The following is a 27,968-nucleotide window of genomic DNA, read 5'->3' on the forward strand; positions in this document are numbered from 1 at the left end:
TAAATAACTAAATAAATTTAAATATAAATTTTTAAAGTATTTTTTAAATAAAAGAAAAAAAATACTAATAGAATATAAAAAAGATAAAAGTGGAAAAAAATTAAAATTAAAATATAAAAATATAGAAATTATAAAGTAGATTAGAAAAAATATATCATAAAATAATAAAATTAAATTGAATTAATTACAATTTTTTTGTTAGGGTATTTTATAAATGTGACTTAAAAAAAGTAAATTTGAAATAAATTTTGATAAAAAAATACATTAAAAAGTTAAAAAATTATGAAAAGTTAAAAAGTTGAAAAGTGAAAATTTTTAAAAAGTCACCAAAAATAACAAATATAAATTTATAACCAAAAAAAATGTAATGTTTAATTGAAATAAAAATATTTTTTAAATATATTTTATAAGAATAAAATTAATTTAATTTAAAAAATTTTCAAATAAAATTTGAAAATGACCTAAAAAAATTTCATAAAAAGATAAAGAATTGAAAAAAATAGAAATTTATAAATAATCAAAGAACAAGCATTATAATTCAAAATTTAAAAGAAATAAAATTTTAAATATTAATTGAAATAAATATATTATTTAAAATTACTTTCGAAAATTAAAAAGTAAATTTATTAAAAAGATTCAAAAAATTTTTAAAAGTAGGGTTAAAAAATATTATAAAAATATAAAGAATTGAAAAAAAATAGAAATTATAATTGTAATTGAAGAACAAAGTTTATAATTTTTAATTTTAAGAAATAAGAATTATAATTGTAAATGAAATTAAAAATTATATTTTAAATAACAAAATTAATTTAAATATAAATTTTTAAAAATTATTTTAAATAAAAGAAAAAAAAATACTAGTAGAATATAAAAAATATAAAAAAAAATTAAAATTAAAATTTAAAAATATAGAAATTATAAATTAGATTAGAAAAAATATATCATAAAAGAATAAAATAAAAATAAATTAATTACAATTTCTTTGTTAGGGTATTTTATCAATGTGACTTAAAAAAATAAGAAATAAGAATTAAAATTGTAATTGAAATTAAAAATAATATTTTAATTAATAAGTAAAATTAAATATTATAATTTAAAAAAATAATTTAAATGAAGGAAAAAAAATGGGTGGAAAAATTAAAATTTAATTAGAATTAAAATTTGATAAAAAAAAATACAGTGTAAAGTTAAAAATTGAGAAAAAATATGGAATAAGATATTCATAAGAAAATATTTTTTTAATTACGAGAAATAAAAAAAAAAGGGGGAAAACGCCATAGAGAATGGCGTTTTCCCCTCCCAGATCCCTTTTCCCCCCTCTCCTTCTTCCTTCTCCCTTCTCCTTCTCCCCTTCTCCCTTCTCCCTTCTCCCTTCTCCCTTCTTGATCTTCTCCGGCGTCTCTCCGACGGCACGGCGGCACGGCGGCGGGCTCCCGCGCCCCGACGGCGGTCCTCAGCCCCCGTCTCTTCCGGCGGTGGGTCCCGTCTCGATTGGTTGTGGGTCCAGAGCAGTTTGATACCAGTTAGGGACTTCATCGTATTGATCGACGAGGGAGAGTTCGTATCGACTGGCGTATCAGACATGCACAGTACATCGATATTTGGGATGCACGTCGAGATCTTATTGTTCATGGTGATCCTATTTTGAGAGGTCGTTCATATACTGATGACTACATGACTTGATTTTTTAGCATTATGGTGCGAGTCATTGGACAGTCTCAGTATGCAGTTTCTGGATACGAGGGCGAGAGTTCTACTGTACGTCTTTTGGTAAGATTATGAAAATTACTTCATGTTATTTGTGTTATATTTTTGTTTTATATTGTACACTATACTGATTGTTTTATACTAACTGTTCTATTTTTATTTTATAGACTTATTCTATGTCGGATCTCGTGTTGGACGCTCGTCGTGCTTTATCTACGACTGATGAGGACGAGCGGATTCAGATACTGCGGGAGATGGAGAGAACAGGTTCCGGAACATTTGTGGCGATTGGTGTTGATGCACATACCTGTGCGCTTTGGTATGGAGCAGTTCGGGCGCTAGATATGAGTTATACGCCGTCACCATATGCTTCACATATGCCATCACCGCATATGTCATCATTTGATGCTGCACAGATGCCACCGCCTTTTCATCTACAGATGACAGCGTCTTCTTCTTCGTACATCCCCCAGATGCCATCACCGGATACCAGTTGGCCACATGAGTATGATACTTTTTTGAGAGGCATCCATCCGTGTATCCAGATGAGAGAGTTGAACGGGTCTCTCAGTCCGTAGATGATCCGACAGACGATCATGGGCGCCGCGACGTTCTTGTGGGACTTAGTCTTTATTGTATTTATATTTAGTATTTTTTCATATTTGTTGTATTTTTTTTTTTACGTTTGACATTTTTATTCTATTGAATAATATTAAATGTTGATTTTATTTTATATTATTTAATTTTAAATGATTGGATATTATGATTGGTGCATATAGATACACATACTCGAACGTGTCTCAGAATATTAGGAGAGAAAATGTTATGCTGAAAGGGTTATAAAAATTATAACGTAAATAATAATATATCAAATGTTGCTCTTTGAATTGAATTTTAGAAAAAATAAGTCTATTTTTAAGTAAAAAAAAAGAATACGTAATAGAATGCTAAAAAGATAAAAATAAAAGAAAACTGAAATTATAATTTGAAATGATAAAATTTTTAAAATAAATTTTAAAGAAAATATCATAAAAAAATTATTAAAATAATAATAAAATAAGAATTATAATTATAAATTTTAAAAAAAATTAATTTTAATTTATATTAGAAAATATCATTTAAATTATTATTTTTATTATTTAATTAAATTTATTTATTAAATAATTATAAATAGATAACTAAAGATATTAAAAAAAATAAAAAATAAAAAAAAAGAGAAAACGTCATTCTCTCCCCTCCCCAAACCCCTTTTTCCCCTCCTTCTCCCTTCTCCTTCTCCCTTCTCGATCTTCTCCTTCTTCCTTTACAAATTTAAGTAAAGGAAAAGAATACATAATATATCATAAAAATGAAAGAAAACTAATTTTATATTTTTAAATTATAAAAATTATAAATTAAATTAAAAAATATATCATAAAAAAAGTAAATAAAAGATAAAAAATGGTAATAAAATAGAAATTATAATTTAAAACAAAAAATTATCTTTAATTTCAATTAAAAATTATCATTCAAATTACTATCCTCATTAAAAAATTTAATAAATTAAAAAAAATAATTAAACAAATTATGAAAAAAAATTTAAAAAATTTAGAAAAAAGAAAAAGAATAAAAAAACACCGAAGGAAACGGCGTTTTCTCCTTTCCCCCCTTCTTCTCTCCTTCTCCCTCTTCTTCTTTCTCCCTACTCCGGCGTCTCTCCGACAGCACGACGGTGAGCTGCCTCCTCTCTCCCTCTTCCTCTCTCTTCCTCTATTTAAAAAATTTAAAAAATAAAAATTACCAGAAAGAAAGTCAAGGGATCGACTCACAGAGTGTCGCAGTCAAAAATTTTGCGTGCCGTTAAACTCTTTTAGCCATGAGTCGATTCATGGGGTCGACTAAAAAATATAAATCTACTTTTCTTACAATTTTTTATATTATGTATTTGTAATCTTTTAATAAATAAATTAAATGAAATAATGAAAATAATAATTTAAATGATAATTTTTAATTTAAATTAAAATTAAATTTCTTTAAAATTTATAATTATAATTCTTATTTTATTATTATTTTTTTATTTTCCTATGATACTTTTTTTTATTTATTTTAAAATAGTTATCATTTGAAATTATAATTTCATTTCTCTTCTATTTTTTTCTTTTTAGCATTCTATTACGTATTCTTTTTCTTTAATTAAAAAATTATTATTTTTTCTAAAGTTCAATTTACAAAATGGCGTTTTTAAAGACTTATTTTATTTTTATAAAATTTTTTTAGCCTATTTTTAAAATTTTTTTGAATCTTTTTTTAATTTATTATTTTTTATTTGAGAAAGTAATTTGAAATAATATTTTAATTTCAATTTATCTTTAAAATTTTATTCTTTTTAATTTTTACATTATAATTCTTTTTTTTTATTTTTTAAAAATTTTATAATTTTTAATTTTCTTAAAAATTTTGAAGACAAGTATTTCGAATGATGTTTTTCAATTTAATTTCAAATTTTTTTTCTTTCATATTTTTTTCTTTTTTTTATTTTCTATGATAATTTTTTTTTAATTTCTTAAGATTTTTTTGGACATCTTTTAAAAAAAATTTGAAATAAAAAATCTAAATTAATTTTTTTAATGAATTACAAATTCAAATCTTTATATTTTAAAATTCAATCAAAATTAAAATTTTTAATTTATTTACTAATTTCAAATTTAAAAAAACATAATTTTTCATTTTCCCACGATTTTTTCCTTTATTTTTGGGTGGGAAAATTGGAAAACGCCATTTTGAATGGCGTTTTTAAAAACGCCATTGAAAATGGCGTTTTTAAAAGCGCCATTTGGAATGGCGTTTTTAAAAGCGCCATTCCGAATGGCGTTTATTTTTTTTTTTTTTGGGACGATGCCACCGTGGAAATGGGGGGTGACGTGGCAGGGGAAAAAACGCCATTCAAAATGGCGTTTTTCCCTCTTACATCACTTTGGTAAATAAGTTTGGTTTGAATATATTTTGGTAAAAAAGTTTTTTTTTTGTATTATTCGAGAAAAGAGCTCGTGAGGGATGCTTCCTATATGCCGGTCATCAAAACCAACCCAGTAATAAAAAAAAAAAAAAATTGACATGGAAGAGTTTAAAAAAATTGAAAAAAAAAAAAAAAAGCCAGTGATGGAGACTTTTTTTTATTTAACGTCAGTGTCCGTTACCATCCAATTTAACGGGGAAGGCCGCGGAACAGTGAACTGGGTGTTTGCTGGGAGCCTGTATAAAAGATGCAGAGTGAATGAATATTCAATCCGACGGTAAGGGATGTTATTGGCATTCAAAATCCAATTAATGTTGATGTTGTTTTTTACCCCGGTCAACAGCCGATTCAAAATCAAATTAATGCATCAGATTTAAGTGGAGATTCAGGAAATCGGGATATCAGGTTGGAAGGGATAGTCCAGATATGATATTAGGTTGGAAGGAATAGTTTAGATGCGATGGAGATGGAGAAGGGATGGGGTGCGCCGGATGATTGACAGCCACTGATCATTTCAGCATGGCCCAACCATGTAAGGTGGGATCAGGTGTGCTTCTAAGATTTTATCTTCCTGTGTCTCATTCTTGACCATGATCAAGGTGAGCTTCTTACGCCTTGATCGTTTAAGCACTCATCAATGAAACTAACGGGAGGTTGTTGCAGGGACTTTGCAGTATTTCTTTTCCCATTTCACATCATCTGAGTTAGAAGGGATCAGTTTTTGCGTTGATAAGGTAAGCCTCCATTTGTTTGATTTTTTTTTTTTGATTTATCAGAGCATTGGCGTCTTGCTGCCAGTGCATGGCAACCATGATCAACCAACGTGGCATCATACGAGGTGGATTGGGGCGATTGGGGATTTAACGAGGAAAGGAAGAGTGAATGGACCGATTTGGGAACATAAGAAGTGTTGCTACCAATCTCCTCGTCGCCTGATCGTCGGGAATGAGCGCCTGCAAAAAAGGAAGTCCACACAGATCGGTGGTGACTCCGGTGGGGATCCTCCGACGGTCAAGTCAGGGAGGTGACTGGGCAACAGTGAAATGAAGACAGAGAGCGCAATCGAGAGAGAGAAAGAGAGAGTTAGAGGGAGCAAGCCTGTTGCTTTTTTTTCCGGGGGCTCTCTGTATTGTTGCCTTCCCCGATATATATAGTGGAGCGTGGTATGGCGCCGTCATTAATGGCGCGGACAATTGAGGAATTGTCAACTCATTGTAGACTGTCAGAGTCGCCGTGAAAGTGTCACATCGTCATGGGGCTGTCAAATCACTAGGGTTGACAATGTCCTAGGTGGGATAATGTCTTTAGGTGGCAGTGCCGCATGTTGCTGTCAGAGCTGACAGTCTCTGGCAGCTGTACGGCGATCGGAGGAGTCGACCGACCTTAGGTCGGTGGCCATTTGTGTGGCGTCGGGCGAAGATTCGGGCCCCTTTGATAATCAGTCGGGCATGTTGCGAGAGTCGGCCATCGGACTCTCCGGTTCTGTCGGTCGGGAGAGTGGGAAAGGTCTGTCCGACCGACATATCCTCAGTCGGTAAAGGGCCGTTAATCGGCCGGTGATGGTGTCCGATCGGTCCGTCGGTTGAACGGTCGGGCGGTCGGGCGGTCGGTCGGGTATGTCCGACCATGAGCCGTCGTGAGCGGGATCGGTATCCCCCAACAAGAAAGAATAGAGCATGTAGCTTATGATCTGTGGAAAAAAAATGAGATCAAAGGATAAACATTGGCTGAAGCTATCTTTCCATGGACCGAGGGTGGGTGAATATGGTTTGGCCTCCATCCAATTTCCCATCTGAAAACATGGCTGGAAGTCGTGGGGGCAGGTTCAAAATCTGTGGATGGTGTGAAGAGGAACAAAAAATACACCTCAGGGTGTGCGATCCATGGAGTGGGGAACAAAAGCTGTTTTGATCTCATTGCCGGATCTTGGTCGGAGTTTTTGGGAAGAAGAGGAACGTAGGAGCTTTTAGGAAGAAGAGGACGAAATAATCGGAAAGGAGGATGGGTTTCGGTGGAGGAATGGATTGGAAAAAAGTGGAGAAGAGTCTAGAAGATGGGAGAAAAAAAATGATGGAAAAAAAAAAAAGAAAAAAAAGAGGAAATGGATAATTTTGCAAAAAACCTCCTTAATATGTATTTTTCACAAAGGTCTCCAACTTTCTAACACTATGTTTTCAGTACAAGAAAAAAAGATTAATAATGAAATGAATGAATAAAAAATATTTATGCTGAATTTTTAGAAAACTCCAGATGTTTTTTTTTAAGAAAACCTCTGGATTTCCGAAAAATACATTTTGACTTTTGCAAAATAATTATAATAAAATTAGTAAATAAAAATATTTTATTTTTTTAGTTATGTATTTAAAAAAATAGTAGCTATATTCTTGGATTATTGTTGGTTTATCAAAAAAAAATAAATCAGAAAAAAATCTAATGGGAGAGGTAGTGAAATGGTGAATGGGGTGTTTTTTCAAGAGCTATATAAAAAATTTAGAGTAAAAGAATATTCAATCCGATGGTGAGGGATACTGTTGGGGTTCAAATCCAAATTAATGCTGAGCAACAGTGATATGCCTTGGTTGTTCAATGTTCCACCTTATTTTATTTTATGTTTTTTTTTTCTTTTCTTTTCTTTTTTTGCTATTGTCATATCCCGATTCGATAACCCAAGTCAGATACGTGACAGACGATCGTATATTTTTAAGATTTAATCTCTTCAAATATGTAATGTCTGTCTTTCACCAAAATATAATTATCTCAATTAAACTCATGCAGTGATAAAAATAAATTTTTTAATATCTTTATTTAATAAAAAAATAAAATTTTCATGATCGATAACAAATCAAATAAAAATCTAATGAAATTCAAATAATATCTTTAAAATAAAATTATTTGAATGTAGTTAAGCAAATAACTGCTTAAGTTCTATATTCCTCACTAATCGATCTTCAACCTCGTAGGATCTTTTGGATCTGAAAAATAAAATAAAAAAGAGTGAGTTTTACTGGTTCAGTAAGTTATCAATATCTTTGAGGGATCAAGGGTAATTGTAAATTCTTTTCCAATCAACAATAATTTATAATAGTAAGTGTATAAATCAACATAGTTTTGACATGCATCACATTTAAGATTTCAAATCTTCTCTCAGTCTTCGGTAATTATGGCTATGATCAGCCCCGTGACAAAGTTCAGAAGAGACTAGTCTCTGAATATAGACATCTGATTCATCGGTGTGTGCTAGTGATTAGCCCTATTGATTAGGTGCAGAAGGAAACTAGTTTTGATTCACACGATCATGATTTGTTTCATGACAAGATAAAGAGATTAGTCTTGAAAATAAATATGTGAATGCATCAACATATCAGTCCCGATTGGTTAGGTCCAGAAGGATTAATTTTACCAGCAATCAGTCCCGACTGGATAGGTTCAGAAGAAACACATTTTTGACATACGGTTAATAATCAATCCTATTGGCTAGATCTAGATCATAATCTAACTAGAGAATTTTTTTCATAATTTTATGATAATTAATTTTTTATAAATAATCATACTTATTTTTGTAACAATATCAACTCAAATTTTGATATTTTTTAAGAGAGCAATAAAATAATTTTTATTTAAAATTTCATGCATAAATAAATATGTATAATTTTCTTTTCAGAAATCATACAATATTAATACAAGCAAATCATTTCTTTCCAAAAATTTGTACCATATAAAGGTGACATCATACTTGATCCAATTTTTTAAATTATTTTTTTCATACATAAATACATACTTTCTAACTTTAATAATTTCATAATATTTTATATACAAAATCTATTTTTAAAGACATAAATATGTACAAATATAAATTCAGAGATGAGAAAATTTATCGTTGATCAGATCCAAAATTTTATGATCTTTTTAGTCTGATCTCTAAATCTAGTGTTTTTTCGATGATGAAGGCTCTAACATAAATAAATAATAGGTTTAATTAACCTTCAATTCAGAGAAAATTGAGATGAATAGAAAGACTCTCTTAGTCTGGTCTGGGTTTAGGTCTAGATTTGGATCAATTCTTGAGTCAAATCTATCAACTTAATTTGATCTAGACTCAATTGAATTGGATCCAGTAAAAAGGCTAGGTTAATCAAAATATTACATCCATCTCTCTCTCTCTCTTTCTCTCTCTTGTTTCTTTCTTTTCTCTCTTGGCCCAACCCAAAACTTCTTGGGTTTTAGGGTGATCGGAGGGTGAGATCGGTTGTGATGCGATCAAAATGACTGATGGTTGGCACGGCAACATTGGGGGTGACGTTCTGGCTTGATGACCACAGGAGGTCTGAAGATAAGGGAGAAAAAAGGCTCTACCCTTCACACCAAGGTGATGATTCCTAGGGTCGGAAGGGAAAAGGAAAGAAGAGGGGCTTATCGAAAATGATGCTGGCGGTGGTGATGACAGCAGTCGACGGAGTGGTTTTGACGGATCTCACATTTGAAGACTCTCGAAATAGGTATGTTGAGTTTTTAGGGAGAACAGTTAGGATTTTTAAGGAAGTGGCGGTGCTCGGCATGGCAGCACAATGACCGTCGGAGATGGGGGAGAAGGAGGAGGAGGATGTTGGGGATTTCAGTGAGGGTTTCGATTGAGAGGTGGGGGGTTTAAATGTTGTGATGTCACTAACTCTGATACCACTTGTTACAGATTTGATACCACCTATTGCAGTAGGAAAAAAGAAGAAATAAAATAGAAATATATAATCTAAGTACGTAGAATAGTCTAAGTACTACTTCCACGGGGCATGCAAGCTTTACTATGAAAGAGAAAATAAGTACAAAAAAAGATCCTCACACTTTCAACTCTTCGTATACAAATCTCTCTCAACTAGAAGCTACCCTTACAAAAGCTCTCTCAAATCCCTCAAGGAGATTTTCTCATAGGTCTGCTAGTATCAGGGTCCTTGACGCTTCTAGATGCTTTTTGTGGAGCAAATCGCTATATCATGCCTCATCGTACTCTATCTGACGCTCTACTTTGCCTGTGACCCCCTGTTAGTGCTTTGCCTACATTTACTCTACCGACGGCTCGATCTCAGTGCTCATCGAACTTTATCTTGGCTGCTGTCAAGTACACACATGGTTCTGTTGCCACGGGGCTTCTTAAAACCCTAAATCCGAGCTCAGATCAGAATTGCATTTCAATCAGGACTACGAAAACTCCCTGACCCATCCAATGATGACTGCGAGCACCCACAGCCATCCGATCACGCATCTGCATGTAAATCAGAGCCGTGGATTGCAGTAGATCGTGAGAAATCCCTTGAGAAATGGCGTCGGTCCATCATGGACCGTGCGAAATCCAGGGAAAATGCCTCCTGGTCCATGTGGCCTTCCATGGATTGCCAGTCCATGCACCGCACGTGGATCGTGTGAAAAATCTGCTGCGGGCCGCACCTGTGCGTGCCCGCGCACTGTGGCCAGCTCGCATGCACCTGGGTTAGCCCGCGCGCTGGCCTAGGCCGGGCTTGGCTGCTGGGCCGCCTTTCCTCCCTTCTGGCCTATGCGCTGCAGGTCCCGCTGATCCGCGCATTGCAGATCCCATCACTCTATATTTTCGAGCTTCTCACGACGTGCTCTTCGAGCTGGACTTCTCCGTATCTAGCTTTTCACTCTTGTGGATAAAATTCGAGATATTTTTTTCAACAATCTCTATCTCGACTTAACATTCGGTCTCCATCTGACTTTGAGAGTTTTTGGATCTCCTCACCCCAATGTTTTAGGGCAAACGTCTGCTACTTATGAATGGACAAATATGAGAGTCAAGCCAAAGCACTTGATCCCATCTCCATCATATATTGTGCACCTTCTGACCTGAGATCTGCTTGGAGTAGCCTCCTCGCAATATCGCTCATCATCCTCTCGAGTCTCTTGTCTTGTGTCCGATCCATCTCCACCTGAAGCTCTACCTCGCATTGGGCTTCCGCTGGCATCCTCCATATAGACGGCACTTTGCACAAGAGAGCATCGATCAATTTTTCATGGTTGATCTCCATCTTAATTGCGTCTGTCTTCTTCATTTTCAATCTTGATCACCATCACCGCAACCTGTACTTCGGTACCAATGCGATTTTGATATCAATTGTTGTGATATCACTTGCTCTGATATCATTTCTTGTAGATCCGGTACCACTCATTGCAACAGGAAGAAAGAAGAAATAAAACAGAAATACATAATCAAGTATGTGGAATAGTCCAAGTGCATTTTTATGGGGCATGTAAGCTTTACTATGAAAGAAAAAATAAGTACAAGAGGAGATCTTCACACTCTCAACTCTTCGTACACAAATATTGAGATTTGATGCCTCGAGATTTGATCCATATTGAGCCTATATCGAGGTTCAGGATGACGAACAAAGTCCAACGAGCCCAAGAACAGTCCAAACGGAGTTTAGACGACGAAGATACGCATGAAAGAAGCTCGGAGTAGGTGGTACGATGCATGAGACGACGAAGGTCAGTGGCGGCGCAGTTGGGGCTCGACAAATATAAGCCCAGCGCACGGGCGAGCCCAGTGTGGATGCACGCACGAGCCGACCTAGCGTGCATGCAAGCACCCAGGCCCAGCATCTTACGCGGTCCTCCGTGGACCGTAGGGTGCTGGGCGGTCTATGGAGGCCATGTGGATCGATCATGCGGTCCATGGACGTTTTTGCGTGATCTGACGGCTCTGAAGTGAGCCATTCACGATCGGATGACTAAGGATGACTTCGGACGTGATCAGGCGTGATCAGAGACTGTAGTGTGCGATCGAACGACTTTGGTGCGAGTCGGTCATGATCGGATGGCCACAGATGGTTCTAGGATTGATTGGAACTCAGTATTCCTACTGTAACAGTTTTTTTAAGATTCTAGAGCCTATATAGCTCTAATTGACGAGCTGTTTGTTGCGTTGGATAGCTGGTGACATCTTAGAGGTGTAGAAAGACTTCAAGAGATGTTTCAGAGAGCTTTTGTAAGGGTTTTGGAGTTTCTTACTGAAAGATTTTTGTACAAGAGCTGAGTGGTGAGTTTCTGTTGTATTGGTTTTATTTTATTCTCTCATAGTGAAGCTTGCACGTTCCGTGAAAATAGGCTTGAGGCTGATCCACGTATTTGTATTGTATTTCTTATTTTGTTTCTTCTTTCTTCCTGCTGCACTGTGTGGTATCGGATCCTGCACAACAATTGGTATCAAAGCAAGATGGTATCAGAGCAAAGGTTGTGGTGGTGGTGACCGAGATAGAAGATGGAGAAGACAAGCTCAATTAAGATGGAGATCAACAGGTTTGATGAAAAGAGTAATTTCTTCTTGTGGCAGGTGAGGATAAAAGAAGTGCTCATTTAGCAAAGATTGATCGATGCTCTCTTATGCACGGAGAAGCCGACTACCATGGAGGTACAAGATTGGAGATGGCTCCAGATGCAAGCAGTGAGTACTATCCGTTTGTACCTAATGGATGAGATCGTAATCCATGTGCTTGATGAGACTTTTCTGACGATACTTTGATTGAAATTCGAGGAGTTATACATGGCGAAGTCTCTCACCAATATCCTTTTCTTCTGGAGGTAGTTTTATCAACTGTGGATGACCGAGGGACAGCATGCAGTAATATCTAAGCTACTTCTAGAAGATTCTTACCGATCTCTTCAGTGTTGGCGAAAAATTGAGGAGAAGATCAAGATGTTGGTCTTGCTAGCATCGCTTCCCTCTTCATATGAGTCTTTGGTAACCGCTCTTCTAATAGAGAAGAGTACCATTAAGATGGATGAGGTCATCATGGTGATTCTCGAGAATGAAGTTTTCAGGAGGGAGAATTTAGCTTCGAGCTTAGATGGCAGTTCAGCTTTGGTGGTTTCTGGAGGAGTAGAAGGCGGTAAATAAAGTGGCAGGAGATCGTGATGAGGGCGATCCAAGTCTAGGATAAGAGATCTGAGTAAGATCAGATGTTATCGATGTGACGAATTGAGGCATCTAGTCTGAGATTGTCCTCAACTGATGGATCGAATGAGGGCTACTGTAGCGACGGTTAGTAGTGAGTCAGAAGATAATGTCTGAGAGATATCTGATGAAGTATCTACTTCTTCCTAGCAGTAGATTTTAGATTTTGCATGCACCTATCATATATGTTGCAAAGAGGAGCAGTTTGACTTTTTAGAAAATAGTGAGGGCATTGTTTATCTGTCAGATGGATCGAGCTGTGCGATCAGAGGCATCGGGACGGTCAACCAGAGGACACATGATGGTGTAGTAAGGAGATTGGAAGAGGTCTGATACATATCCGATTTCAGGTGAAATCTTATATCACTAAGTAGACTGAATTCGAGAGGCTACAAGATAGTAGTTGGTGGAGGAATCCTGAATGTGTTGCATGACGATAGGGTTATTCTGAAGGAGAAAAAGAGGAAGAGAGGATATTACTACCTGGTGAGGAGCCTAGTGCGAGGTGGAGCTTCAGGAGCCAAGAGGAGTCCAGAGCGAGGTGGAGCTTCAGGTGGAGGTAGATCGAGTACTAGACGGAAGACTCGAGTGGACGAGAGGCGACATCGCAGAGTGAGGTTTCTATTGCCGCAAGAGACTTCTCCAAACAGGTCTTTGGTCAGAGTGAACATAGCTCATGATGGTGGGATCGAGTGGTCTGACTCGACTACCATATTTGTCCATTTATGAGACAGCAGGCATGCCTCAGGACGTGGGGGTGAGACAGATCACAGGCTTTTTGAGACATGGAGATCGAATATCGAGTCAAGATGGAGATTGTTGAGATTTGATGCCTCAAAATTCGATCCATACTGAGCCCACAGTGAGGTTCAAGATGACGAACGGAGTCCAATGAGCCTAAGAACAGGCCAAACGGAGTTCAGACAGTGAAGATATACGCGAAAGAAGTTCGGAGTATGTGGCACGGTGCACGAGACGACGGAGGTCGATGGCGGTGTAGTCGGGGCCCGACAGATGCATGCCCATGGCCCACCGTGTGGGCGGGCCCAGCACGGGCACGCGTGCGGGCCGGCCTAATGCGTGCGGGCGCCCAAGCCCAATGCCCTGCGTGGTCCACCATGGACCACAGGGTGCTGGGCGGTCCATGGAGGCCGCGTGGACTGATCACGCGGTCCATACGTGGTCCAAGGATGTTTTTGCACGATCCGATGGTTCTGGAGTGAGCCGTTCATGATCAGACAGTTGAGGATGACTCCGGGCATGATCAGACATGATCAAAGGCTATAGTGCACGATCGGACGGTGCTGGTGCGAGTTGGTCACGATCAGACGGTCATGGATAGTTCTAGGGTTAATTGGGACTTAGTATTTTTACTGTAACAGTATTTTTGAGATTCTAGAGTTTATATAGCTTCGATTGATGAGCCGTTTGTTGTATTGGATAGCTGGTGACGTCCTGGAGGTGTAAAAATGCTTCAAGAGTTGTTTCAAAGAGCTTTTGTGAGGGTTTTGGAGCTTCTTATTGAGAGACTCTTGTACAAGGGTTGAGTAGTGAGTTCCTCTTGTATTGGTTTTGTTTTATTCTCTTATAGTGAAGTTTGCACGCCCCGTAGAGGTAGGCTTAAGGCTGATCTATATATTTGTATTGTGTTTCTTATTTTGTTTCTTCTTTCTTTCTACTGCACCATATGGTATCGAATCCTGCACAATAACAAATCTCTCTCAACTAAAAACTATCCTCGCAAAAGCTCTCTCAAATCTCTCAAGGAAATCCTTTTATAGTCCTGCCGATATGAGGATCCTCGATGCCTCTAGATGCTTCCTGTAGAGCAAATCGCTATATCATGTCTCACCGTGCTCTATCTGACGCTTTCCTCTGCTCTCGACCTCCTGTTGGTGCTCTGCCTGTGTCTACTTTACCATGGCTCCATCTCGATGCTCATCAAACTTTTTCTCGGCTGCTGTCAAGCACACACGGTTTTGTTGCCACAAGACCTCTTAAAATCTTAAATTTGAGCTCAAATCAGAATTACACTTCAATCAGGACTACAAAAACTCCCTGACCCGTCCGATCGTGACTGCGAGCACTCGCAGCCACCCGATCGCACATTCGCAAGTAAATCAGGGTCGTGGATCGTGGTAGATTGCGAGAAACCCCTTGGAAAATGGCATTGATCCATCGTGGGCTGCACGAAACTCAGAGAAAACACCTTTCTGGTCCACGTGGCCTTCCATGGACCGTCGGTCCATGCACCACGCATGGACCACATGAAAAATCTTGTATGGGCCGCGCTCGTGCCAGCCCACACATGCTCGAGTGCTAGGCCACATGCTCGTGGCTCGCCCATGCGTGCCCGCACATGCTTGGGTCGGCCCACGTGCTGACTCGGGCTGGGCTTGGCTGTTGGGCCGCCTTTCCTCCTTTTTGCTCTACGTGCTGCAGGCCCTGCTGGTTCGCATTATGCAGGTACTATCACTTCATATTTTTGTGCTCCCCGCGACGTGCTCTTCGAGTCGAAATTCTCTGCATCTGGATTTTCGCTCCTGTGGATTGAATTCAAGGTATTTTTTCCAACATTATATAGATTAAGAATTTGAGAAGATATGATCAATCATCCTCGGATAAGGTAGGATTTTGTCAGCATGACCTATCTAAACTCCTCCCCCATCATGGATCAACTTGGAATAGGGTTCTCCTGTTTGATTCAATCTCGTCTTCTCCCCCCCCCCCTTCGTGCATCCTTTTTTTTTTGGGTTTCAGTGGAGTCGGCAGGGAATGCTAGCTTCAAGATGAACTGGGTCCAAAGGGACTAGTTCTTTTGGACTTGGTTCTCACATTCTCTCTCCGTTAAAAAGAAAATTTCATCCTCAAAATTGATGTACCCGAGTCAAAAAGTAGTTGAGGGTATTTGGCACGTATTTCTTCTTCAAGTTTCCATATTGCTTCTCATTCACAATGATTGCTCCATTGAACTTTGACATAAGGATTGGTGTGTCATTTCAAAATTGGATTCTTTCTATCAACAACTCGTATTGGCCACTCCTCATAAGATAAGTCTTTTCTGAGCTGAAGTGGTCCAAACCATACCATATGGTTAGAATCAAGTATATATTTTCTCAACATAGAGACATGAAAAATATTGTGTACTCTGACAAAAGAGGACGTAAAGTAAGACCGTAGGCTACCACTCTAACCTTTTTCAAGATTTCAAAGGGATCCACATATCTAGAATTTATCTTTTTATGAACTCCAAATCTCATCACCTTTAGTGGGGGACACCTTAAAGGACACATGATCTCTCACTTGGAATTTCAGTTCTCTCCTTCTATTATCAGTATAATTCTTCTATCGGCTCTGAATTGAGTGAATTCGCTTCCTGATAAGCTAGATCTTATCTACTGTTTATAGAATAATATCATGTCCTAATAGTCTTCTCTCATCGATATCATCCCAACATACAAGGGTCCTACATCTTCTTCCATACAAAGCTTCCAAGGGAGCCATCTGGATGCTAGCTAGATAGCTGTTATTATATGTAAACTCCATTAGGAATAAATATTCATCCTAAGATCCTTTTAAGTCTATTATACATGCCTTCAATATATCTTCTAAAGTTTGAATTATTCTTTCGGATTGACCATCTATCTGAGGATGGAAGGCTGTACTGAACTCTAACTTAGTCTTCATGGTCTAATGCAAATTTTTTCAAAATTAAAAAATAAATCTTGTATTTCGATCAGACATAATGGATATTTGAGTACTATAAAGTCTCACAATTTTATCTATGTACTTGGCTAGTCTTTTCAAAGAAAATCTGACTTTTATGGATAAGAAATGTGATGATTTGATTAATTGGTCTATAATTATCCAAATAGCATCATATCCTCTAAGAGTTTTTGGTAGCCCTGTAACAAAATCTATTGTTATGTGTTCCTACTTCCAAACTAGAATTGCAAGAGATTGCAATGGTCCTGTAGGCCTCTGATGCTCAGTTTTCACCCACTAACATATCAAATATCGAGGTACATACTGAGCTATTTTTTTTTTATTTTACTCCAAAAATTTTTCCTAAGATCTCTATACATTTTTGTACCTCCAGGGTGTACTATGTAGAAGGAGTGGTGAGCTTCCATTATGATTTCTCTTTTTAGTTCTACATTATTTAGAACACATAATCTATCACCAAATCTCAAAGATCCATCATCATGAATTTTGAACTCAGATGCCATATTAGATCGTACTTTATCTCTGATATTTTGCAGTTTCGGATCATTCATCTGAGATGCTTTCATTCTATTAATTAAGGTAGGTTGTACACTAAAAGCTGTGAGCAGAACTTCAGAATCGTGTAACCATATCTCAATATTCAATTTTTCTAGATCCTGAAGGATGTGCTCTTGGGAAGTGATTATAGAGCTATTATCCAGACTTTATGCTTAAAGCATCTGCCACTACATTTGCTTTATCCAGATGATAATTAATGGTAAAATCATAGTTCTTGATCAGCTCTAACCATCTTCTCTGTTTTAGATTCAACTCCTTTTGTGTGAAGATATATTTGAAACTCTTGTGATCTGTAAAAAATTCACGTGGTACTCCATACAACTAGTACTTCCAAATCTTCAAGGCAAAAACTACTACTGCCAGCTATCATGGGTTGGGTAGTTTTGCTCATATGGTTTAAGCTGTCTTGATGCATAGGCTACTACCTTTCCGTTTTGCATAAGAACACATCCTAATACTTTTTTGGAGGCATCACTATTGATAGTAAAACCTCCACTCCCAGATTGTAGGGTAAGGATAAGAGCTGAACCAAACACCTCTTTAGTTCCTAGAAGTTCTTCTCACATTCTTTTGTCCATTCAAATTTGGTTCCTTTATGAGTCAACTGGGTCAGAGGTACTGCTATGTTAGAAAATTCCTCCATAAATATTATATAATATCCAGCTAATCCAAGAAAATTATGGACTTCTATTATGCTGGTAGGTTGCTTCCAATTTACAATTGCCTCTACCTTCGTTGGGTCCACAGATATGCCTTTTTTAGAGATTATGTACCCGAAGAAGAAGATACTCTGAAGCTAAACTTGACACTTTTCAGCTTTGCATATAATTTCTGTTTCCTTAATGTTAGTAATACTATCCTCAGATGCCTTTTATGATCCTCTTGACTCTTAGAATACACCAGAATATCATCTGTACATACTATCACACACTGATTCAAATAAGATTTGAATACTCTGATCATCATGTCCATGAAGGTTGGGAAGCATTTGTCAATCCAAATGGCATGATCAAAAATTCATAGTATCCGTATCTAGTCTGAAAAGCTATTTTGGATATATCATCTGCCTTGATTTTCAATTGGTGATATTCAGATCGAAGATTAATTTTTAAAAATATTTGGATACCCTAAAATTGATCGAAAAGGTCATCTATCCTTGGCAGAGGATATTTATTCTAAATTGTCAACTTATTCAACTCTCTGTAGTCAATGTATAATCTCATGCTCCCATCCTTTTTCTTAACAAAAAGTACCATAGCACCCCATGGAGAGACACTGAGCCTGATAAAGCCCTTATCAAGAAGTTTTTGGAATTGTTTCTTAAGCTCCTTTAACTCAGCTGGAGTCATTCGATAGGGGGCTTTAGAGGTAGGTCCAGCACCGGATGCCAAATCAATTGAAAACTCTATCTCTCTATTAGGAGGCAATCCTAAAAGATCCTTTAGAAATACATCAAAAAAAAATTATTATAAAAATATTTTCTATCTTGATGATCTCCTCCTGCTGTGTATCTACAACACTTGTCAAGTATTCTGTATAACCCTTCCTTAATATTCTACGAGCTTGCATGGATGATATAATTTTGACAGGGATATTTATTCCTTTGTCAGAGAAATTAAACGGTGCCTGTCCTGAAATTTGGATGGTCACTCTCTTCCTGAAACAGTCCACCGTGGCATAGTATGAGACAAGCCAGTTCATCCTTAGGATGACATCAAAATCTCTTATCTCTAGAATTATCAGATCAGATATAAGATCATGTTCTCCAATGCTCAAAGTACAAGAGGGGCAAATTATATCAACTACGATGATGCTCCCATTCATAGTAGAGACACACATCTTTTCTTCCAAGGGCATAAGCCTAAGGCCAACCCTTCTAGCAAATTGAGATGAAATAAAAGAATGGGTTGCTCCAGGATCAAATAAAACATAAGTATGTGCGGATGCTACTTTGATAATACCTATCATGAATTAAAGTTTTACTATTATTGTCAAGCATAACTCTCAACACATAAGATTGTTAAAACCTTTAAATTAAACTAAGTTGGAACGAGTTTTGGAGTATTTACCACTACAGCATTTGATGTCTCCACATCTTGTTGAGTTATAGCGTAGACACAGGTCTAGATCTTTTGCTTTAGAGGTCTTCCTTATCCTTGTGTTGAGGGTTGGTCTGGATAAGAGGTCGGTGCTCCCAAAGTAGGTATGTAGTCTGGGTGCATTCTGGAAGGGTTGCTAATATCCAGAGTTTTGATGGTGAGGACAGTTCGTCGTCTAATGGCCTTGCTGACCATAGCTAAAATAGGCTCTTGAGAACCAATGACAATTCTGCTCCATATGGATTCCTCCACATCGGCCATATCGAGGTTCTTTCTTTGATTGTTCTCTGCCATCTTTCTACTGAGTTTCTTAGTACTTTGACTATTTGCTAGGGTATCCATCAAATCTGGACCTCTTTTTCTATTGTCGCTCCCTTTCCTGTTGTATGTTATCATTTTTCTACTCCACAATTTTCGTTTGGTTGACAACCTTTCGATAAGAGACCAACTGCATCAGTCTCACTCTAACATGAATTCTGGGCTTTAACCCTTTCTCAAATCTTCGGGCTTTAATATTGTCAATTGCCACAAGGTCTGCAGCAAAGTGGGACAATTCAGTAAATTTGATCTCATATCGGGCCATTGTCATATTCTCTTAAATCAATCTGGTAAATTTACTTTCTTTCTTAAATTTGAGGCTCTTAGGGAAATACATGTTCATAAACTTCTGACGAAAAATGTCCTAAGTAATTGGCCCATCAGTCCCTCGCTGTCGCTTGATGGTTTTCCACCATTCAAATGCTTCACCTTGGAACTAATAGGCAGCGAAGCGGACTTTTTCTTGATCGGTGCATTCCACACTAGCAAATGCTTTTTTCATCTCTTAAAGCCACTTTAATGACTCGGTCGGATTAGTGGAGCCTTCAAAAGTAGGTGGTGCCAATTTTTTAAACTCTTCTATTCCTCGTTCAGTCCTTGATGATTGGCCACTTCTATTTTTTTGCCATTCCATCTGCTGCACTAGTCTGATCAGGGCTTGTATATGATTTGTCATTGGACCATCAGAATTAGTTGCCCTTAGATTGTCATTTTGGGCATCATTCTATTGACGGGGAGGGTTAGTAGTTCGGCTCTCATCCTATTCTGATGGACTACAAGCAGATCTAGATGCTTTGGCTACTCGAGAGGTGGCATTAGCTTGAGAAGCATTAGCTGTTCGAAAGACACCATGAGTTTAGAAGATACTAGTGGTTCGAGAGGCATATCCATTCTGATAAGTACGATGTCTACTTGCCGTACGAGAGTCCTCTGCGGTATCAGATAGCATCCAGGGTGGTTATGAGCCATCACGACCTATTTAGAAAGAAAGAATCAATTTTAATATAATTATCAATTATCAATGATTATAGTCATCCAATTACATCCTAAATTCTGTCCCACTCTCACTAACTAACTCATATTATAGGATCTTTTAACCTATGCTCTGATACCACTTAATCTGTCACGCCATGACCTGATGATCCAAGTTGGGCACGTGACAGATGGCTGTACATTCTTAGGATTTAATCTCTTCGAATATGCAAGTCTTGCCTTTCGCCAAAACATAATCATCTCAATTAAACTCAGACAGTGGTAAAAGCAAATTCTCTAATATGTTTATTTAATAGAAAAGTAAAGTCTCCATGACTGATAACAAACCAAATAAATATCCAATGAAATCTAATTAATATTTTTAAAATAAAACTATTTGAATATAACTAAGCAAATAACTGTCTAATATGCTTCTCACTGATTGGTTCCCAACCCATAGGATCTTCTATATTTGAAAAAAATAAGAAAAAGAAAGTGAGCTTTACAGGCTTAATAAGTTACTAATATCTCTGAGGGATCAAGTATAATTGTAAATTTTTTTTCAATCAACAATAGTTTATAATAAGTGTATAAATCAACATAGTTTTGATCTTCAAAGCATGTCATGTATCACATTTAAGATTTCAAATTTTCTCTATCTTCGGTGACTATGACCACGATCAATTTCGTGATAAGGTTCAGAAAAGAGTAGTCCTTGAATATAGAACATCCAATCCATCAGTGTGTACCAGTGATCAGCTCCACTAGTTAGGCCCAGAAGGAAACTAACTCTGATTCATATGGCAATGATTTATCTTGTGACAAAATAAAGAGATTAGTCTTGAAAATAAATATGCGAATGCATCGACGTGTGCCAACAATCAGCCATGATTGGTTAGACCCAGAAGGACTAACTCTGCCAGCGATCAGTCCCGACTAGTTAGGTCCAAAAGAAATGCATTTTTGACGTATGGCCAATAATTAGTCCCGTTGGCTAGATCCAGATCATAGTCTAATTAGAGAGTTTTTTTATGATTTTATCATAATTTTTTTTTTATAAATAAGCATACTTATTTTTGTAACAATATCAACTCAAATTTTTATATTTTTTAAAAGAGCAATAAAATAATTTTTATTTAAAATTTCATGCATAGATAAACATGTCTAATTTTTTTTCAAAAATTATACAATATTAATATAAGAAAATCTTCTCTTTTCAAAAATTTATATCATGCAAAGATGACATCATGCTTTATCCAACTTTTTAAATTATTTTTTTCATGTATAAATACATACTTTCAAATTTCATAATTTTTTAATATTTTATTTATAAAATTTATTTTTAAAGACATGAATATGTATAAAAATAAATCCAGAGATAAGAAAAAATTTATCATTGATCAGATACAAAATTTTATGATCTTCTTAGTTTCATCTCTAGATTTGGTGTTCTTCTGACGATGAAGGCTCTAATACAAATAAATAATAAATTTAATTAACCTTCAATTCAAAAGAAATTGAGATGAATAGAAAGGCTCTCTCAGTCTGGCCCGGGTTTAGGTCTAGATTTGAGTCAAATCTATCAACTTGATTTGACCTAGACTCAGTTGAATTGGGTCCAGTAAAAATGTTAGGTTAACCAAAATATTACATCCATCTCTCTTCCTCTCTCTTTTTCTCTTTTGTTTTTTACTTTTCTCTCTTGGCCGAACCCAAAACCTCTCAGGTTTTAGGGCGACTGGATGGTGGGATCAGCTGTGATGCGACCAAAATGGTTGGCGACTGGCATGGCGATGTTGGGGGTGATGGTTCGGCCTGACGACCATAGGAGGTCTGAAGGTAAGAGAGCAAAAGAGGTCTTCCCTTCACGCCAAGGCAATGATTCCTAGGCTAGAAGGGAAAAGGGAAGAAGAGGGGCTTATTGGAAATGATGGTGATGGCGGCAATGACAGCAGACAGAGCGGTTTCGATGGATCTCACACTTGAAGACTCTTAGAATAGGTATGTTGGCTATTTAGGGAGAAGGGTTAAGATTTTTAGGGAAGTGGTGGCACTCGGCTCGATGGCACAGTGACCGTCGAAGATGGGGAAGGAGGAGGACGATGGGGATTTTAGTGAGGGTTTCAATCGAGAGGTGGGGGGTTTAAATAGATTAGGGATTTGAGAGGATAGGGTCAATCCTTCTCGGATGAGGTCGGATTTTGCTGGCATAGATAAACTCATCTATAGATCAGAGTTTATCTAAAGTCATCCCCCACCATAGATAAGCTCAGAATAGGGTTCTCCCATTTCATTTTAACTTGTCTTCTCTCCCTACCCCCCCTCGCATGTATTTTTTTTTTTTTTTGAAGTCGGCGAAGAACATCAGCTTCAAGGTGAATCAGATCCAAAGGGATCGGTTCTCACAGCTATTGCATTGGATGTTTCACTGTAGCAATGCTTTCTCTTCTCTCTCTTAGATGATGATGCATTTCTCCATGATGGCTGCCATCCATTGGCAATAACGTGCTAATGCTCTGATGAGTCACATGTGGCACTATCCTTTTACCTCTGGGCCTATTCAATATTATGTATAGTTTTTATAAATATTGATCATCTAATTGCAAGGTTTATTGAGGTACTTTTATGTTGATTACTTGAGGATAAATATTTTAGATAATTTTATTATATATTTTTTTTTAATTTATTTTTTTCGTTTGTAGGAGTCTCAGTCGGATGGGAGACTTGGAGCAGTCGAATAAAAAAGTTTAGATGCATCTCAATCGGTTCGGAGGCTTGGAGCAGATGAGGTAGCACTTTATTTTCTTCTCAATAAAATTTATAAAAATCTATTATTTTTTATAAATTATTTTTTACTGTTATTTGTAGTTTAAAAAATTTATTATTGTTTTGATATTAATTTGATTTCAAGATTAGATAGCTTAAAGATAATTAAATGATGAAAAAATTTATTAGTATAAATTTAATTTAAAAATAATAGATTTTCCTACTATCTCAATGGACTTTCTAATAATAAAAATAATATTTATGATATAGATATATTTTTTTAAAAAGGAAAATGAGTTATAACTATCTATTTTTTTATGGTTGATTTGTAGTTTCGGATCCATCTATTAAGTAGATATCTTTAAAAAGTATTTATTATATCTTATTTCTTATTAATTTATTAATAAATAAAAAATTATAAGATTTTTATTTTTATTTTATTAAAATTTATTTTATTATGTTATCTATTATTGGAGTAAGTTAATCGAGTGATTTTTCTTTCCATATTTTCATGCGATTTTGTTGATTTAGTTATATTTGCTCGCATTGCTTAACTATGGAATATTTGACCATTTAGATGGTTTTTTTTCTCTTATTATATTTAACTTTTTCAGTCAACTTAAATGGATTTTTAGGTTAAGATGAAATATTATTCTAAAGAGATATGATATATATGATGTTAAGTAGGTTTAAGAAAAAAATATACCAAATTTTAAATTTTTAGCAAGATATTTTTAATAATTCTAGCTTCATAGTCCTAACTACATCTGTTCATCCTATAAATATTTTAAAATATATTTAAGATTTATTTTTAATTATTTAAATTTTTTTATAAATATTTAATCTTTCTTTTAATTATAACCGCATAAATGGATATTGATGAAATTTCGTTAAGAAAAAAATTTGGAAGAAATTATCAAAAAACTAGGATTGCTTAACTTAATATATGAATTTGAGGTTTAATACTACATAACGAAGTTATCGACCGCACTCAACTGATAAGATTGTAAATCTCATTATCATTTTTTATTAATTTTTTATTATATTTCAAGAATACATTATTATTTTTATAGCTTTTGGCTTATTGAAAAATAAATTTTAAATCTATACGAGAAAAGATCTTGGCTTTTAATTTTTCCATATTTTTTTTGTCTTTATTGATTTTTTCTATATTTTTTTTGATTTTTCTTTTACTTTCATTGTTCTTAGGAGTCTTAATCGGATGGCAGGCTCGAAGCGATCGAATTGAAAAGTTTAGATCCATCTCAATTGGATTGGAGGTTTGGAGCAAACGAGGTAATTCTCTCTCTCCCTTTCAAAAAAAATTATTGAAATATTTTTTTTATAGATTATTTTGTTACTATTATTTGATAATTTAAAAAATTATTATTGTCTTGATGTTAATTCAATTTTAAGATTGGACAGTTTGAAGGTAATTAAATGATAATTAAAAAATTATTAATATAAATTTAATTTAAAAATTATAGATTTTTTTTACTATGTTAATTGATTTTTCAACAATGAAAATAATATTTATGATATAGATATTTTTTTTCTTGTTAGAAAAGAAGTAGGTTATATATAGCTGTCTTTTTTTATTGATTATTTTATACTTTCGGATCCATGTATTGAGTAGATATCTTTAAAAAGATATTCATTATATTTTGCTCTATATTAGTTTATTGATAAACAAAAAAATATAAGATTTTTAATCTTTATTTTATTAAAATTTATTTTATTATATTATTTGTTATTGGTGTAAGTTAATTGAGTGATTTTTTTTCTATATTTATGATTTTGTTGATTTAGTTATGTTTGCTCATATCATTTAATTGGAGAGTATTTGATTATTTAGATGGTTCTTTTTCTTCTATTATATTTAACTTTTTAAATCTATTTAAATAAATTTTTAGATCAAGATAAAATATTATTCTAAAGAGACATGATGTATATGATGTTAGGTAGGTTTAAAAAAAATATATCAAATTTTAAAAATTTTTTAATATATTTTTAGTGATTCTAGCTTCATAGCCCTATAAATATTTTAAAATACATTTAAGATTTATTTTCAATTAGTTGTCTAATTTTTTTATAAATTATTTAATTTTTTTCTTAATTATAGTTGTATAAATGAACATTGTTGAAATTTTGTCAGAAAGAAATTATCAAAAAACTAGAATTACTTAAATGAATATACAAAATTGAGGTTTAATATAATATAATGAAGTTATCGATCGCACTCAGCAGGTAAGATTGTGAATCTCTTTTTTTTTTATTATTAATTTTTTATTATGTTTCAATACGTCACTATTTTTATAGCATTTGGTTTGTATTAAAATAAATTTTAAATCAATGCAAGAAAAGATCTTGCCTTTTTATTTTTTCATTTTTTCTTTATTTTCATTGATTTTTTTACATGTTTATCCCTGTTTTTCCTTTACTTTTTCCATTCGAGCTTCAAATTGGTGGGAGATTTAGAGCAATTGAATAAGAAAGTTTAGATTCATCTCAATCGGATAGGAAGTTTGTTTTTATTTTTATTAATTTTTTACATTTTTTTTTTATTTTTTCTATTCGTAAGAGTTTCAATTTGGTGGGAGGTTTGGAGCAGCTGAATAGGAAAATTTAGATCCATCTCAATCGGATAGGAAGTTTGGAGTGGCTGAGATAACTCTTTCTCCCTCGCTTAATGAAATTTATTGAAATATATTACTTTTCATAGATTATTTATTTACTATCATTTAGTAATTTTAAAAATTATTACTGTTTTGATGTTAATTTTAAATAAAATTATAAAATTAAAAATAAAGTTTTAGATAAGGATGATACCTGATGTCTTATTCATGATGTATGTAGCTGTTTGTTATATTATTATTAAGTACTAATTATTTTGATTTTATATTTTAGAGAGTACAAATAGAATCAATATAATTTTTTAGAAAACAAATTATATGCTTCAAAAAAATATTGAGTTATTATTATTATTATTGTATTTTATTATTTTTTAAATATTATTTAAATAGAGTCCACTGCGTGGATTACTTGCTAATAGAACATTAATGAAGAAGGAGGGCACATGCAAAGGTCGTTGACAGCTTAGAGGTGGAGCATGCTGGTGCTTCTCTGACGACCATGCTAGAGGTTGACGGGTAATGGAAGGTCTCCAGCCACCAGGGGAGTTGTTTTGGATGTTGCAATGGAGAGCATGGCACACTGTTGTCCATGCAATTTACTTTATGGATACATTTGATGTGTGGCTAAATTATAATAATATTTTTATTTTTTTGGTTAATTAAAAAATGAGTGTAATATAGCCATCTTGCACCCTGTACATGTCATGTTTTTTTGTATTTATATGTGAAATTCTTCAAGATTTTGGAATTTTGTCAAATGTCTAGATATAATACTTTTACAAAATATATTTAAATGAAATATGTAAGTACGTGTTTGTATATGTGTAGAGTTAAGCTGAGATGCTTTTTAGAGCATTTGGCTCTAAATGCTTCCTCATAAAAATTTGTCAAGGATTTTTTAGAATTCAAATCAACGTGGTAAGCCATGATCTGTGATATATAAATCAGAAATTAAAATAAAAAGAAGCAAATTTCTAAAGTATTTAGTCATGTATCAAATGAAAACAAAGTTGCTTCAAAAGTATGATATCATAATTAAGTTTGATCTTCTTAAAAAATATAGGTGAAATTTAATTCAAGTATGTTTTAAAATATTTAGATAAATATTGTTGATTTGGAATTGAAAATTAAATATTTATATTATAGTTTTGGTCACTAGCTATATTGCCATAATTCAATTTTTGTTGATTAGATGAATACGTAAGAGAGCTCCAAAATAAATGATGTTTAATGCCTAAATGTTTTATACATCTTAGATCATGACTAATAGTGTCAATTTTCATTTTTATAGGCCTTTCATTGATTTCCTTTAGGAAGTATTGTGAGATAAATGCTCTTAAAAGAATCCCAACGTAATTCTGTATATATAAGTTTTTCTGAAATTTCGGGCATAGTTCTTGAATTTTATTTTTTCAGTAGAATGGTCTTCCCATTTTCTAAAAAAAAAGCTCTCTCCACGCGTGTATGCACATACACATGTCTGTATGTTTATGGGTATGTATATATATTTGTTTGGGGATACATGTAGTATGTATATATGTATATATAAATATATGCATATATTTATGTATGAATGTATCTACACATATATGCACATAAACACACACACACACACACACACATATAAGTTACACCTCAGATTTACATCTTTTTTTGAATTAGATGTTAAGGGTACAATATCAATGTTTCAAATTGTTGGATATAATTTATTATTTTTAAATTATTAATATATAAAAAATTATATAATTTAGAGACTATTAATCTATGTATCAAATGGTTAATTTTTCATACTATTTAAATTATGTTATTGTTTATTAATAGATGCAAACAATTAAAAGATGATAAATTATATCCAATGATTTGAACTATTAATTTAGGATCCCACGATCCAATTTAAAAAAGATGTAACTGCTATAAAAATTACACCCAATATAATTTAAATATGCACACAACAAATACACACATACACATCACCTACACGTATATATATGTGTCCATGTGCGCCCAGCCTATAAGTTAGTACTGTAATGAAGTAGTTATTACTCACCCAACATGATCGTGCGGTACAAGGTCATAATTTACCCACATGATCAATCTCCGGGTGAAACCCTGGGCCAGAATGGATTGAGTTTGGATTATTTGTCAATTTTGTTGGGTTTAAGATCAGCTCAACCTAGGTCTTGTTGGTGATCTTTGAGTGCAACGTCAACTCGAGTCTTACCAAAAAGACTCAC

At 34.5% G+C, this 27,968-nt stretch overlaps 1 protein-coding gene and 1 long non-coding RNA gene across 3 annotated transcripts; both read left to right on the forward strand.

Annotated features, from left to right (window-relative positions):
* Positions 1 to 1,234: 1,234 nt before the first annotated feature.
* Positions 1,235 to 2,318, forward strand: LOC140854826 (uncharacterized). Its single transcript, XM_073250872.1, has 2 exons — positions 1,235 to 1,770; positions 1,875 to 2,318. The coding sequence occupies exons 1-2, from the start codon at positions 1,696 to 1,698 to the stop codon at positions 2,283 to 2,285; spliced, it is 486 nt and encodes a 161-aa protein (XP_073106973.1). The 5' UTR covers positions 1,235 to 1,695; the 3' UTR covers positions 2,286 to 2,318.
* A 2,421-nt stretch (positions 2,319 to 4,739) lies between these two features.
* On the forward strand, positions 4,740 to 26,458 carry LOC105039257 (uncharacterized). 2 transcript variants are annotated; one of them, XR_012137951.1, is made up of 5 exons: positions 4,740 to 4,979; positions 5,074 to 5,249; positions 5,366 to 5,436; positions 23,038 to 23,124; positions 26,154 to 26,458. It is a non-coding gene; the product is annotated as an uncharacterized lncRNA (long non-coding RNA). The 2 variants fall into 2 exon arrangements; XR_012137952.1 differs by lacking the exon at positions 23,038 to 23,124.
* The last annotated feature ends 1,510 nt before the right edge of the window (positions 26,459 to 27,968 follow it).

The sequence above is a fragment of the Elaeis guineensis genome, chromosome 1 (assembly GCF_000442705.2).
Source record: "Elaeis guineensis isolate ETL-2024a chromosome 1, EG11, whole genome shotgun sequence".
Taxonomy (NCBI): Eukaryota; Viridiplantae; Streptophyta; class Magnoliopsida; order Arecales; family Arecaceae; genus Elaeis; species Elaeis guineensis.

Coding starts and splice junctions, on each gene's coding strand:
- LOC140854826 (XM_073250872.1), top strand. CDS start 1,696: ATGGTGCGAGTCATTGGACAGTCTCAGTATGCAGTTTCTGGATACGAG. Junction 1,771..1,874: donor GTTCTACTGTACGTCTTTTG/GTAAGATTATGA, acceptor TTTATTTTATAG/ACTTATTCTATGTCGGATCT.